General features: G+C 32.3%; 2 protein-coding genes across 6 annotated transcripts in view; both read left to right on the top strand.

Annotated features, from left to right (window-relative positions):
* Positions 1–2,946: 2,946 nt before the first annotated feature.
* On the top strand, positions 2,947–3,864 carry LOC106106931 (trypsin delta/gamma-like). Its single transcript, XM_013287590.1, has one exon. The coding sequence runs from the start codon at positions 3,010–3,012 to the stop codon at positions 3,862–3,864; it is 855 nt and encodes a 284-aa protein (XP_013143044.1). The 5' UTR covers positions 2,947–3,009.
* Positions 3,865–7,639: 3,775 nt separating this feature from the next.
* Positions 7,640–15,602, top strand: part of LOC106107012 (talin-1) — a 65,579-nt gene continuing 57,616 nt past the window's right edge. For 4 of the 5 annotated variants that reach the window (XM_013287684.1, XM_013287682.1, XM_013287683.1 and 1 more), the window contains exon 1: positions 7,641–7,754. The gene's annotated coding sequence lies outside the window, so the exon portion shown is untranslated. Of the gene's footprint in view, positions 7,755–15,602 lie in introns of all 5 variants that reach the window. The other variant, XM_013287685.1, reaches the window with a different exon arrangement.

The raw sequence follows: 15,602 nt of genomic DNA, 5'->3' as shown, positions 1-15,602 counted from the left end.
AAAAGTAAGTAGCTAGTGTGTTCTTCCAGACTATCCTCTACAACTATACCAAATTTCATCGAAATCTGTTCAGCCGTTTAGACTACAAAATCTAACAAACATCCATCCATCCATCTAAACTTTTGCATTTATAATACTAGCATGAAGTATGATAGAATGATTGCTACATGCAGATGCTAAAGAAAGAACATATCTCATCAATTCAAAATTTCTGCATGAATAAAATCATTTTAATCAGTATGAAAAGAAAACTACAAAACAAATTAAATTAACTACTTCAGGAAGAAAGCTTATAAAATACAAGTCATTATTGTAAGTCTTTGGAGTGTATTTAATAAAAAGATAATAGAACAACCCTTGTATGATTCGGTTAAAATTTTATAACAGACAATATCGTTATAAAGTAATTATATTAAGAAGGGTCCCAATTTAATGATTGTTTGAAACAAGTGACGATTAAGTGTGAAAAATGTTATGGAGTTTGCAGATGCTCCTTTTTTCATTTTATTATTCTCATAATTAAAAAAAAAAGATCTATTTTACTAGTTTTACTTAATTAATGTTAGTAAAACTCAAGATTTCTTTAATTTTAGATGATTTTCAGTGAATTCTAGTTAACGTAAACAGGTTAAAATTCTAAGCATTAACTAATTATCTGTTTTAAGGCAGAGATATTTTTAAATATTCATGATATAATTAAGCAAGAACTGAAAGCTTTAGTTGAAAGCTTTTCGATACAAAAAAAAGGAATAGAAACTTTCCGTAATTTGTAACAATTAAATTGGTAACATTTCAGTTAAAACGTTCAAAAATAACAATAAATCAAACGTTCCCGCTCTTAATTATCAAATTGAATTATATCTTCGGGTCAATCACCCCGTTTTGGGATAAACCGAAAAACAGTTTGCGTTACAGCTCAGTGGAGTGGATTAATTTGGTAAAGTGCTTCGACGCCCTTTTCATCCGCGATGACGTATTCCGCGCAGACATGTCATAACAGGGTAAGTATGTACTCCCCTCAAAGCTATACATTGTAATCCCGTGATATATGTAACCATAACATTACTAACGTTTACCGGCGACTTTATCAGCGTGAAAATAAAAAATGAAAATAAATATAGCCAGTCTATATTACCTAAAATATTAATAAATATAGTCAGTCTATATTACCCAATGATAACATAAGTTTCTTATGGATTTTTTAAATAGACCCAATAGTTTTTGAGTCTATCATTTACATAAAAAAATATTTTTTTTTTACAATGCTTTTATAACATGAAAATTATTAGGATTGCTTAAAATGGCCCATCCTATACTATTTTAAGTGCTATTACAAAACTATTCTATAACTAAGTAAATCTTTCCGTATTCATTTTTTTGATCAATGTATTACATTGATTACTAAGACAATGCACCTAAGATAATATCCATGAAGATATAGAATGAAATTCGGAGATTCCCCATTCGTAAGCACTTTTATTTGTATCTAAAGTCTGTCATTAGCCAGGATATAAGACAAGTCATGTGCGCTGCACCCCCTACCGTCGTGCGGCGTCTCGTAAATCATAGCAAACTGACACAAGTTTACGAGTATTGTATCTACCCTAGCATCTGATACAACTGATATGGGAATGTATCCGAGTTCTATGATGACATTAACTTTAAATAAAAAAAAAAACCACACATGCCTATCTTGCGAAATATGCAACAATTATCTATATTTATCTATACTATTATAATAAAGCGTAAACACACACTTCTTTGTCGACTAAGATGTCAGCTATTACAGCATTTTTTTAAATAATTCTTTATTAAATAAAAAGCCCTACACTTACGTCACACTTTGAGCTATACATTTTCACGCCGTTAAACTTAGGGGTAAATATTTTGGATAAAAACCCTAATGTGGGAAAGAGACTATAAGTTGTTGCCAACATCAAGGAAGCAAGGTTGCCATGTTTGACATTTGCAAATGATAATTTGACAAATGTGAACAATAAAATGATTTTTTTTATAATTTCATCCGGATGAAGTCGCATGGGAACAGCTAGTTACTTTATAATTAGTATGTCCCAAAGTTCCGCACGGTACACTACTTCTGAAACGATTTGCCATCTTACCATTTAACGTTTTGGATTGTGAATCTATTTTTTATGTAGCATTCGTACAAGCTAACTGGCCTGTACAAGAATCTTACCTAACTGAACTAAGCTATATACAAACTAATAGCTCTGTGATGATATTGTTATTCCAAGTTCTTTTGGAAGCTTACAGATTACCTCTATTTATTCATCAAAACTATATTGTTATTTGTATATTTTCAATACGAATGTCAAAGAAAATTACACGACTACATGTGTTTCGGTAATGAGAATTCACAGTAACCTCAGAAGAAAATGTTATTGTACTATAACAGATTTGAAAAGGAACAACTATCTTAAGTTCAATAACCGCTCCAAGTTTCTACGGCATTAAAACAGCATGCATCATAAAGTTAATTTTATAAGCCCCATGTATTTGCCAACTCAGATCCACTACGGCTTCGAAGCCAATGTACTGAAGACACTAAATATGAAAACTTTTCCCTCAGCACTAAAACTTAAATAACAACACGGATAATATTTGCAATTTGATATTTAATATATTGTGATAAGGTCTAGATTTGATTGTAAAATTAATTTACGAGTAAATTCAGTTGTCTGCAGCTGTGGTGATACGATTCGTTTCACCAAATAAAATAACTCGTAAAATTCATATACTTCTAACAGATAACTATCTGCTTTTCTATTTTTAGGTACGTGTTATTTATAATTTTATAATCATGTAACTAATACGTAAGAAGTTTATAGAAGAAACTTAGTCTAAATTACGTTTTAATAATCTAGATAAACCCTTTGTTGGGCGTAGTCTACTATTTCACTGTCTATCAGGCTTTTGACTGTCTTTTTGACACATGTCAAATAATACCGATTGAACAATTTTGTTTTTTTACTAATTTTTAATACAACAATGAAAGCCGCATGCATAATTCTAACTATAATAATCTTTGTTGCTATAATGGCTGTGTGCGTGATGGTGAAGTTTGCTACAGACATCACCGTGGAGGACAGGAAGAGAGAATATATGCCTGGGAATGGAGGAGTCTACGAAGTGGCCAAGTCTATCGGTGTATTCGCTTTAAATGATAATTATACACTGCCAATAGCCGAGAGATTCCCCTACGTTGCCGCTATAACCAGAAACTCATCCGATACCTGGTCATTTGCGTGTTTCGGAAGCGTCATACTCGTCAAATGGGTAGTAACATCCGCTCATTGTAGAAAACCGGGCGCCACACACAGAATCTTACTTCTACAAGATTATATAAAAAATTACACACATACATATCCGATTCTCTTCTGGAGAATCAATGAAAAGTATAACGCGAGTGATCCTTCAGGCAAAAACGATATTGCAGTTGCTAAATTGAATCTGGATAGTTATCCAGCGATTGCGAAATCTTCTACAATCGATAGCAATGAAGCGAAAGAGATTGAGGCTAACGTTTGGAAGACTGTATCGACGATGAGTAAGCAAGTTTACCTGACTAATAACTTCGATAAGTTTGAAGTGAAGATCGCGAAACGTCACAAATGTTTCGAGAGTTACGGCGTGAAGATTGACGACAGCCTGATTTGTGTGGACATGTCTGATTATGAAGACTGCTTTATTCACGAATTCGGACCTCTGTACGCAGGTGACAAGCTTGTTGGAATACTGGCGATGAAGCCGAAGGACTGCGATCTCAAACTACTCGTTTTTACAAATGTATCTTATCATGCTAAATGGATTTTAAGAATTACACATACTCCTTTATATGGATAAAAGTATTGTTTAAATTACTATAAGCAAGCGAACCTAGAAATGGAATTGACTATAAAGGGTTCCAGAACTTTGCAGTTTAAACAATAACGTTAGCATGTTTAATTTCTCTAGTAAAATAATAGAGATATTTTCATATTTAAAGCTACAGATTATAGATTTACCATCACTCTGTTTACAGTCATCGCTAATATTGACAACTTATTGATTCGTTAAGTGCGGACTTGATCAGGGGTAGAATGGTATAGATCTATTAATACTAGATATGACCAAAGGCTGTTCGTATACATCAAAATTAAGCAAAAAAATTGGTGTGCATCGTTCTTTACGCATAATCTTGCGTGAAATAATGGAATCTGCAACTACATAAGAAAAAAACGTAAACCATAAAGTAAAATTGATTATTATATTTCGTAGGTTACAAGAGTTCAGTTTTGATAATTGAAAAAAGTTCATTAGGAAAGAAATTCCCTTTTATGTAAAAATAATAATAATAAGAAATAACTAACTTATTTTTAATTTGAAGCATTAGTTCACTGCAAGGTGTTATAATAAAAAATGATAAAGATTTTCTCTTCCAGAAACTGTATAGCAGTGTCCCTAAACAAAGACAGTCTATTTGTTAAGATTTACCCGACACTGCATTCCCTTATCGTCGTAACTTGAGTTCTTGTTTATTCTTTACAAAGAAAAATTTTCTTTGAGTAAGGTATTTTATCTTCGTGGCTGCATTACAGAATATGCGAATTGAATTAAAAGAAATATTGTAATAGTTAATTAATTACGAGGTAGTTACAACTTATTTTATTACTTACTTCACGGCTGACCTCCTCTTCTATCACTATTTTTAAGACCGATAGCGGATATATTGGAAATTAGGTTAAGTGTCGGGCTTTAATTTAGAGAAAACGTTAAAAAAAGAACAGGTGTTTCTGCATATAACGACACTTTATAACGCCAATATTCAAATTAAATAGATAATAAAGTACTATTTTTACAAATTAATCAATTAATTACCGTTTTACACAAAAACCCGCCAAAACTCTAATTACACCGTCTTTTCTTGCCATAACAGATTTTTTTTTAAAGAACAATGCAAACTACGTGGATATATTTCCAGCTATCTAATAAGATTTTTATCATCACTGTTTCTTAATGAAATATTAATATCGACCTTATAGTATGTTTGAAAGTCTTAGGCCTCCCCAATATTATATTTTGAGTTTCATTTTAGGTTTGTTCTTATTTATCTATCGCGCAGCGGGAAAGCGACTCAATCTTGCCGAATTGCAGAATAAAACAGGCCATTGAGATGTTTATCTTTATTACGCTGGAGTACAAAAACTTGTGCAGATATCGGGAGCCAACCCTAAGGAAAATCATTCATACAATTTTAGTCTACATTTGAACCGCGCGCATTGATTATATTGACACGTGTACACGGTTTTGTACAGAGTAGCTATGCAACAGACTGTGATAACATTTATAGTAAACTTTTTTATGTTGAATGTAACATAATTTGATTTGTTCTACTGTTGATAATAAATCAAATTACACAGTATTATATTACTAAACGTACTTAATCAATTGAAACTAATCAATTGATATCTGATAACAACGATAGTGCATCCCCTTTAGATATTAACCACTAAGCAAATACACAAGGATTTTAACTATAAAAAAAGCCCGAATTTCCAAATTAAATTCAACAAATCCATAGATAATCTTGATCAATTAAGTTCGATTTTTGATTTTTTCGATCGATATTGTACCATTTCGGGATCGCGATAGAAATAGGAGATATTAAACAGGAACATATATTAGTGAGTATAATCTCTATATTTACAATACTCTGTAACAAAACAATCGGTCACGTATCTAAAGAAATAGTAACAAATGTGTGATAGCGGGGAGGGACGCTATCTTTTATTGCATCTAGATATCTTCGCGAGTGGGGGATGTTGTGATTCATGTGCGAGTGACGCGTGATTTACGCACAAGCGCCCCGTCGTTCACATACAAGAACATATCGGCTGTAAACATCAATGGATAGAGGTTAGGCAAGAAAAACACTTAAGGAACGGAGATTTTTTTAAAAATAAATTTACATATCTTATCATGGGATTCGCTAACCTATAGTAATGTCGAAAACACTTCCTTTATTCCAATAAGAAAGCTTATCAACTTGTGGCCCAATATTTTAATCTTTTATTTTAATGAAGAACTAAAAATCATTTTTGAATTCTCTAGACCCTTAAGCCTCTATGGATTTTAGGTACCTCAGTATGTATTAGTACCTTATTATTTAAATGTTATATGTTTAACAAGAGCCATAATAATTAAAAAGTTAAAGACATTACCATCTACAGCGTTAATAAAACCCAACATGTACAGTCGCGGAGAAAGTGACTAACTCCTCAGAGTCATTAAATATAAAAATAGAGAAATACAAACTTGTGGCCTTCTTTTTCGGGATATTCCTGAAATAGAAAGAAGGTTATCTTCAATTATTATTTATTTTTAAATTCGAAAACAGAATAGAAAACATATCCTTGTTTTTACAAAGAAAATGATAAATAATGCCAATATGTTTGTTTTTCAGTGGAAACACACGGAAACTGATCGCCATCAGTTCTAGAGACGATTTTGTATTATCGATAAATCGATAAAACTAATTACAATGCTGTAATGTTTTTATCACGACTGTACCCGTTAACGTCGCCGTACATTTAGCGGCTCAATGAAAGTTATTGTGCAATAGACTTTACTCCCCTCGCATAACAATAAAAATATTCATAACTCTGTCTACCCCTCCGACGGCTCAACTAATGCGTAAGGGTGACAAATGACAACATAGACATTTTAGTACAAAACTAAATTATATGAAAAAGTTAAGCAATGGTATTTTATGGCCGAACCTTATTCTGAAACATAGATATAGAACAGACTGTATTAATATAATTTGAATTTGTACTTACTTAAGACTGTTACTATAAAATTAATAAAACAAAATAGTGTATGTTTTTTCGTCTGCCTATCACGCCAAGGCTAATTGTTAAAAAAAATAGTAGAAACTTTGAAAATTCATGCACGCAGCAATTTTTACAAATACATCGCCATCTAGTGGCGAAAAGAAGTAAAACCGTACTTTGACTAAAATGAGCCTAAATAATATCATCATATAATACCTATTTTATTTACCTATTCTTAAAATTCTTTAACATTCAATATTTAGTCACGAATATTCAAAATAATTAGAGAATAATAGTTTAAAATAAATAGTTTTATTCTGCATTAGGCTTTAAAGATTATTTTGGTATAAAGCATTTCTCACATTTCAGTGATCTATTAAGTATTAAGATAATATAATTGAATCGTTGTTGCGTGATATTGCAATTAATTAGAATCATGTTTTAAAATACAATCATCTGGTAGTCTTTCTACGTTTTAAAATAACGCTGAATTAAACTGCAAAGAACAAAAATATCGATGAGTCAAGCTTGGTGATACAACTTTGCGCGAAACTCCTGTCGATTACGTTTTGTGAAGGCGTGAATCACAGCTGTATAGAAAAATCAATACTTGGCATTAATCTCTGCCAACTGGACTAAATCAGTCACACAGAAACATTTAATGAAAATTATAGAACACGAATTTTAAACAGTTTATTTGCGTTTTAAGTGTATTTCGTTTAAAAATAATTAAAACAAGCAAATTAAATTAGTAAAGGTGTGAAGTTAGCTGCACTTGGTGTTGGAATTAAATGACCTGATTGGCTGTCCACCAGAGGGCGCAGTGTACTCGTGATGTTGTTACATACTATAGGGGCGTGTAAGTGCTTGTGAAAAATAAGTGTTTTGTGATGTTTCAAGCCCTAAAGGAAAATAAAATTTGTAAGTAGTCAAAATTTACCGTATCCCGCAGTCAGTCTAACATTTGTAACCACTAGTAAACACCGAAAAACCCATAAGAATTCGGAAACCATACATCTGTCTGAGAGACGTATTACCCAGCCAAATTCAGGTCGTGTCGATAATAGTGCGCTTCCTATTGCTAGCACCCTCCGTGATTTGGTCGTGTTGCATTCCCGCCATCTTGTAGCAGGAGCTTTCAGGATTTTGTATAAATACATATATATCGATCGTAAAGCTCATTACATACTAATTTTAAATATAAATCGCTATATTATACTACCATAATGTTACCATTGTAAACAAGGATAAGTTTGCTATAATTTTAATTCATACACAGTTATTTCATTCATTTTAACCTTTGTTGACATTTTTAAATTTAGTTTGAATGAGGAAATAATGAATTATTCTAATTAGCGCTGTTGTATGTAGTGATTAAAATGATATTAAAATTGCTTGTATAATCATTTAGCTGATTAGAGGTCATTAATTTGTGACATGAAGTGGATAAAAGCATGACATCATGAATTGAAAATAGTATCAAAGAACATTGAACAAAATGTGAATAAACAACGACTAGGTCAGATGGTCATCTAGTAGAGCGGATACCATCGATGTTACATAAAATTTGTCGATATTTGACCTTCTAACAACTGCTGCAACTGCAATGAAAACCCATTACTTATTAAATCATTACAAGTAGTGATGGGACTCGAGTTGCTTTTTACTCGAGTGACTCGAGTCATTTTTTTCTTACTCGGACTCGAGTGAAATTTTTGACAACCCGAGTTGCGAGTGACTCGAGTTGACTCGAATTACGAGTGACTCGTAACCATTTTGTTGGTTTATACTAAGCGGAGTAAGAAATTTTTACAGCATTTTCAGTTAAATTTGTTATCTTTTTAAAAACACACTATTTCTGTTCTTTTGTATAGTTTATTTAAGCTTCGTTTAAGTTAATTTTATTATGAAAATTGTGTAAGAACATAATCAAACTGTCCATATTTGGATCTCATGAAAATTACTTGTAAGAAGTTATTAAAATGGATTATAACTTATTTATAGTACACTATAAAATTTCAACTAATAGATGATATAAGAGGTTTCTTGATTATTTAGACAGGTTTAGTTTAAAGGAAAACACTATTTTTACACATTTTGTACAGATTTTTTGAGTAACTTTTACGTTAACGCGAAAATAATTTCTTTATGTTAAATTACCATTGTTTTATTGGTTTTAAAATTTTGGTTCCTTGATTTTTATATTCCGAGTGACTCGCGTCTATAAACATCACTCGAGTCTTATCTTCACTCGAGTGGCATTCGAGTGAGAATGTTACGAGTACCGAGTGACTCGAGTGAAAAAAAATCACTCGAGTCCCATCACTAATTACAAGACATTTAGATAATTTTGTTTGCTTAACGTTTAATTCGACCGTTCAGATTAAACACTGTTATATTTTACACTATTACATCTTAATTTTACATCAATGTCATTAAATCTGATTTTTTTAGTTAATAGGCGCATACATTGTCTTGGTATAGAAGTTCATTCACTTGCAAAGCCAATTATCCTATTGTCTGCACATGAATCTGCATTGTGACTGCCAATGTTATATTATGAAGGAGAAATAAGGCATAAAGTACTACATAATTTGGTTATTCCAAAGATGATACTATAATACAATGTAGTTTTTTAACATTTTTATTGTTCCTCATTGTTAATTTTTAGGCTAGTTAGACACAAAAATGTAGTTTGAGTTCCATGCTATTAAGATGTTTTATAATTTAAAGTATTGGTTAAGTAGTTAATATATTTATTACCAAATGAACAATCACATCTTTAATGAATATAAAATAATTATTTACGAGATCACACTAGGACTTGGACGTAACTGCGTATCTTAGATAAGTAAGGATATTAAATTGTTATATGGAATTATTATTTAACATATGTAATGTAATTATGTGTTATGGATAGTAAGAAAAAGTTAAATAAAGAGAAGAGGTAGACCTAGAAAGAGATGGATGGATTGCGTGAAAGGTGACATGATCAAAAAGGGAGTGATGACTGAGATGATGTGTGATAGAGTTTTTTGGAGGACAAAAACCTGTTGCGCTGACCCTACTGGAGTAGGATAAGGTGGATGATGATGATGGTGAAAGAGAAAAAATAATAATTAGTTGTTATGTAAAGTTTAACAGCATATGTTTTGGCAATGCACTTTGTTATTTATAAAGTACTCAAATTATTGGTGTTATACATTAAGAATATGTTACTCTTCGACACAAGAGATATATCTACTATAGTAACAAAAATTTGAATTTGTAATTATTTAAATATCAAACACAGTTGATGTTTCACATTATATCTGGTAAAGGGAAATTCCGGAATAGTTATTCCCAATGTCAAATCAAATGTTTTATATTTATAAACATGTGTTATCATTTAAAATACGTATTTTAACTTTGTCTTGTTTTTTCTCTATGTATGAATATGGACACAAACACTGTTCAACTTATCAGTATGGCTTTTTGGACTTACCATTGTGCGCATAAGGATAAAAAAAATTAAACAACTCAGTTATATTTAAAAAGTCATTCGCATAGAATATTATTCATATAATTCAAATGTATGTTTAAATTATGAATAAGCTTAGTCTGTAATCTATGTCATGAGCTATTTCTCAAAAAGTAGTTCTAAGCTATGACTATAAGTTTTATTTCCTAAAATAACAAGATGAACACTTTGACTACCACCGACTCGCCCTGCGTATTCACGTAGATTACAGCGACTTTGAAAGTGTTAAGCTGTAGCTTCTAAATGCGACGAAACTTAACAAAAGCGTGGTAATATACGCATGCGTGGATCATTTGGCTCCAGTATCGCACAGAATGTAACAGAAATGGAAACAGTCAACGTAACATCGAGGCGTGTCTTCCGCCTTATAACGCATCTATTTATGGTCCGCGATACGACTAGCGAGGTCCAACTTGGTCAGAAGTACCTGTCCTGTTTATAGGCGTTACAATGTCCTTGTCTCTGTTGAGATAATGAGGCATTAAATAAATAAATTAAAGCAAATTATTGATTTACTCTTTGAACGTATGACTTGGTTACTTATATGTACCCATGATAGTGTAAGTCTAAGAATGCTAAAAGATACTGTCGTTAACAGCCTTTTTATGCAACGTTATTTTCCCTTTTAATATTATTAATATCGTCAAGAGGTCGAACTGCGGTCCCGTACAATTAACTCCTAACACCTAACTAGTAGTTCTATCTGTAAAAGTAAGAATAAATACATTTTCAAAATACTACAAACAAGAGATTTATTAGTAGGTGCAAGAATACTGCATAATCATTGCATCATTGCGCCTGCGCCATGGCATGGTTTATTTTTTTTATCTTTACTTATAACTATTTGGATCATACATCCTTATTTGTAACGAAAGAAAGTCATGAAGACGATTACTACGACCAGCCATCGCTAGGTGGTTCAAAGGTTTCTATTTAAAAACTCTACCTTAAACTATTGGTCTATTATCGTAAACATTAAAAGGAAGTAAATGTTAAAGTAGCATCTTGTGCAATATGAAAGACATTTTTATACATATACGATGAAAAGCCGTCAAACGCCTTCCCTGCAGCCTCGTAACCTGATTTCGTGTAAAACAATGAGTTCATCGCTCTGGCAGTCGGCCAGGCCGCGGCTGGGCTGCCGACTAAATGTTGCTAATTAGCTATAGTTTGTATAATAGACGATTTCTACACCATCGGCCGATGGAAGGATTGGGATGTTGCGAAATAAAATTTTAGTCTTAGTAAGAACTAAGATCTATTAAAAGAACTAAATACATTCTATGATGATTGCCATGTATTGCAGTAGTGGTAACTCGTCGGACTCAAAACAAAATTCGTAAAACTTGAAATCGATTTTATTATTGCATTTCGATTACTTCATCACCTATTTTTTTGTTGACTGGCGTTGGATTGCTTCCGTTTGCTATGTTTTTCTGATACATTAAGCACTTTTTTGTAATTCGAGTATCACAATAGAGCTGCACAGTTATTGGCTTCCTTTTAATCGATATAATTTTGATAAGCAAATAAGTTATTAATAAACGATGACTGTTAGTCTAATATTAGTACAACCTACATACATGAGATTGTTCTAATTAATACAACAGTTGACGTAACAGGTAAAGGTGACTGACGACATCACCGGATATCACGTTAGCTATTTCGGTACTTCCATATAATTAGTACAAGCCCACGTAAAATCAATGGTGTTATACGATAAAAACTGCGATAAATCTCGTGAAATAGCTAGTTTTGATTACAGTTTTTATAGTAAAAATATTTGTGGCAATGAACAATGTCATAAAATAATTGTGCTACTGAGTACAGTGACACAAAATAATCTTGCCACTAAGTACAATGCCACAAAATAATTGTAGCATTGTGTACAGTGCCACAATTATTAAAACCAGTAGGTCGAGAATTGAACAGTTCAAATTCAGTTAAAACATTCAGAATTGAGCGTATGTGGCGGACTTAAAATTTTTCTTTTAATATCAAAGAGCTTACTTACGCTACGTTTGTTCGTGAACTGTTTCTATACATGTAAAAGAAACTCAATTGTTACCATAAACCCTTTTGTTTTAAACTATGGTGTTTATTTGTATAATAGTTTTGCGTCAAGTGTAACGTAACATCATCGTCTAGTTTATGGGAAATCCATGCGTAGTTGCATGCCAACATCTGATTCATACACCTTAATGCGTTTGACTCATTATTTTTAGACTGGTTGGACTATGAATGTATCTCTATTCTATGAATTTGTAAAAGATTTATATGTAGTTGTCTATCTGTAATTTTTTGTAGATTCTGGTTTTGGAGTTATTGAATTAAATAATGACGCGTCTTCGTAGTAAGTGTTTTGTTTTCGAATTCTCAGTATGTAGATGACATTAAGAACAACCGTGACCCACAAAATGTAGCGGCTCCAAGGTTTATGTGTTACCGAGTTTTTATATTTTTGCTTGTACGTTAAGAGGAAATTTTACGCTTGATTTTATGCAATGTGATTTTATTACGTGTATTGGAGAAAAAAATCTTAGACCACGATTCCATTATCGAAACTTAGTGTATATTTTCTATACCAATGTTACATTAACAGGTCAGTGGCAGTTAACATCTTTGGGTTTTAGCTAGAGACAAGGAGGAAGGTTTGTCTATTGTAAAATTGGTGACTATTTTTTATAAATTAGAATTTATGTTTAAGAAGCGACTTGAATGTACAGAGAATTTGTGTAATTCCTTATCAGTTTACACCTGTTTAAACGACGTTCCAACACGTTTTCTTTTAAATGAATTTTCTGTACATTTCTGTGGTATATAAACTAAGCGGAGGTCGAGGTTAAACAATTTTTTTCATGGTCGAATAATCAGGGTAATCGATTTACTACAGTCTGTATTTACGACATAAATAGACTTTTTATGTTAATAAATATAAAACCAAAAACGAAATCGTAAGCTATCAAATAAATGCTATAGTTTAGATGGGTGAATAGATGATTGTTAGCAGGTAACGTAACTCGAACACGCCGAAGAGGGTCTGTGTGAAATTCGGTATAGACATAGATGACCAAGGTAACCTTTTATAGCTTTTTTAACTTTTGGTTTACCATATACCTTAAGTTCTTTAATAAATAGTAAATTAAATATTGGATCTATTTAACTTGTCTCATCGTCATCTTCCTCCTTATCGTACTCCGTAGAGTCGGCGCAACAGGTTATTGTCCTCCACAAAACTCTGTCATACGTCATCTGCCACCACTCCCTTTTTAATCATGTCACCTTTCATACAATCCCTCCATCTCTTTCTAGTTGACCTCACCTCTACTGCTGTACCCTTCCTCACCCATAACTAACATGCCCACACCATGCTAACCTTTTACTATCTATTTAACTTGTTTTAATGCACAAATTCACGTAAAATTATAGATTTTGATACAAAAACGACTATAATAGTTTGCCGCATTAAACGACGCTGTTTGATTTTGCATTTGTACAAAATATTCAAATCAACGCCGTGCAAATATTATCATGTCCCAAAATGATATAATGCCTAAGTTCGCGTCATATTTATATAAGATAGATCACAGCGTTATCGCACATTGCCCTGATAAATACGAAAATATATGTATCTATACTAACCGTGTGAAGAGCATTTCTGATCATTCACAAGTACATTTGATAAAAAATAATGACGTTGCATTTTTAAATAACGTTAGTGACGGTTTATAATTTCGTTGTGAGTGAGTAATGTGATACGATAATTAGTTAAGGTGTGTGGAATTGAAACTTTAATACCTCTGCAGAATAGACTATAGAACAATGCTGTTTATTAATTCGACCTAGTTACAAGAAAACTATTATATTAAAACACTAGCTGTTCCCGTGCGGCTTCATCCGCATGAAATCATGAAAATTTTATTTTATTGTTTACATTTGTGAAATTATCAATAGCAAATGGCAAAATGACGTGACATGACAAACCTTGGCAATCTTGCTTCCTTGATGTTGGCAGCAACTTATGGTCTCTTTCCCACATTAGGGTTTATATCCAAAATATTTACCCCCTAAGTTTAATGACATGAAAACATGTAGCCTAAGCGTGACGTAAGTGTAGGGCTTTTTATCAAAGAAAGAATTATTCAAAAATATACTGTAATTGCTGACATCTTATGCAACAAAGAAGTGTGTGTTTACGCTTTATTATAATATCATAGATTTAACCACAAAAAATTTGCATTTTGTAGTGACCAAGTGAGCAATGTTATTTAAAGCCACATATTTAATTAATGGAAAATGTTGAATGGCGAATTGTTTACAATTATACGATGACAAATGATTTTAGTCCTGAACATATGGAATACAAACATTTTTCCTCCTTAGGAATGACTCAAACGTCATATAGTAATACGTATATGTGTTGGATGACGTCACATCTATACGTGGTCGTCGTATGGTTTGCTCTTTCAATAGCCAGTTTACATAAATTAAACTTGGTTTTATGTTTAGTATTTATTTACTAACGTGACCTTTTCTTCACAATTACGAGAAATTGCCATAATTTTTTTAGTTCGAATTAGAGAAAGTTTATCAATAGCTAAATGTTTCAAACCCCTAGTGATTAGCGAATCCTTGAATATGCGAAAAGTTCGGAATTAGAGAATTACTAATCATCTGGAGCTAATCGTAAACTTTATGCTCGAGGAAATTTTTTAGTCAATTCTGTGGAAACGTGATTTGAAAACGTGAGTTGAAAATTTGTTTATTCATTTTTATTAACTGTCATTTTAATATGTTGTTTATTTAAACTAGCTTTCGCCCGCGACTTCGTCTGCGTGGATTTGAATAGCCTATGTGTTTTATGAGACTCTACATCTACGCCACATTTCATCAGAATCCGTTTAGGCTACAAACTCTGAACAAACATCCATCCATCTAAACTTTTGCATTTATAATATTAGTAAGTATGATTATACGTAGCATTCTATATGGTTGCTTTAGTTTAACTTGCCAATTTGATACCAATTGATTTGAAGTGGTGAAGTAAAATTGAATCTTGCTTGCACGTATTGGTCTTTATTCAAGGTTCATTGACATGGCGTCGTCACTTGTCATTTTGTTTCATTTTTGCTGAGCACGATTTTGTTACTACGCTAATGCTAAGCGACCGTTCGCACGGGCAGACTTTGTACGCCGCGGTAAAGTTCAAGGTCAGCAGACTTTTTACGCCCACGAGATAGGTGTTCGTA

Source organism: Papilio polytes, unplaced genomic scaffold, assembly GCF_000836215.1.
Source record: "Papilio polytes unplaced genomic scaffold, Ppol_1.0 DF822067.1, whole genome shotgun sequence".
Taxonomy (NCBI): Eukaryota; Metazoa; Arthropoda; class Insecta; order Lepidoptera; family Papilionidae; genus Papilio; species Papilio polytes.
This window is presented reverse-complemented; position numbering and strand designations above follow the sequence as displayed.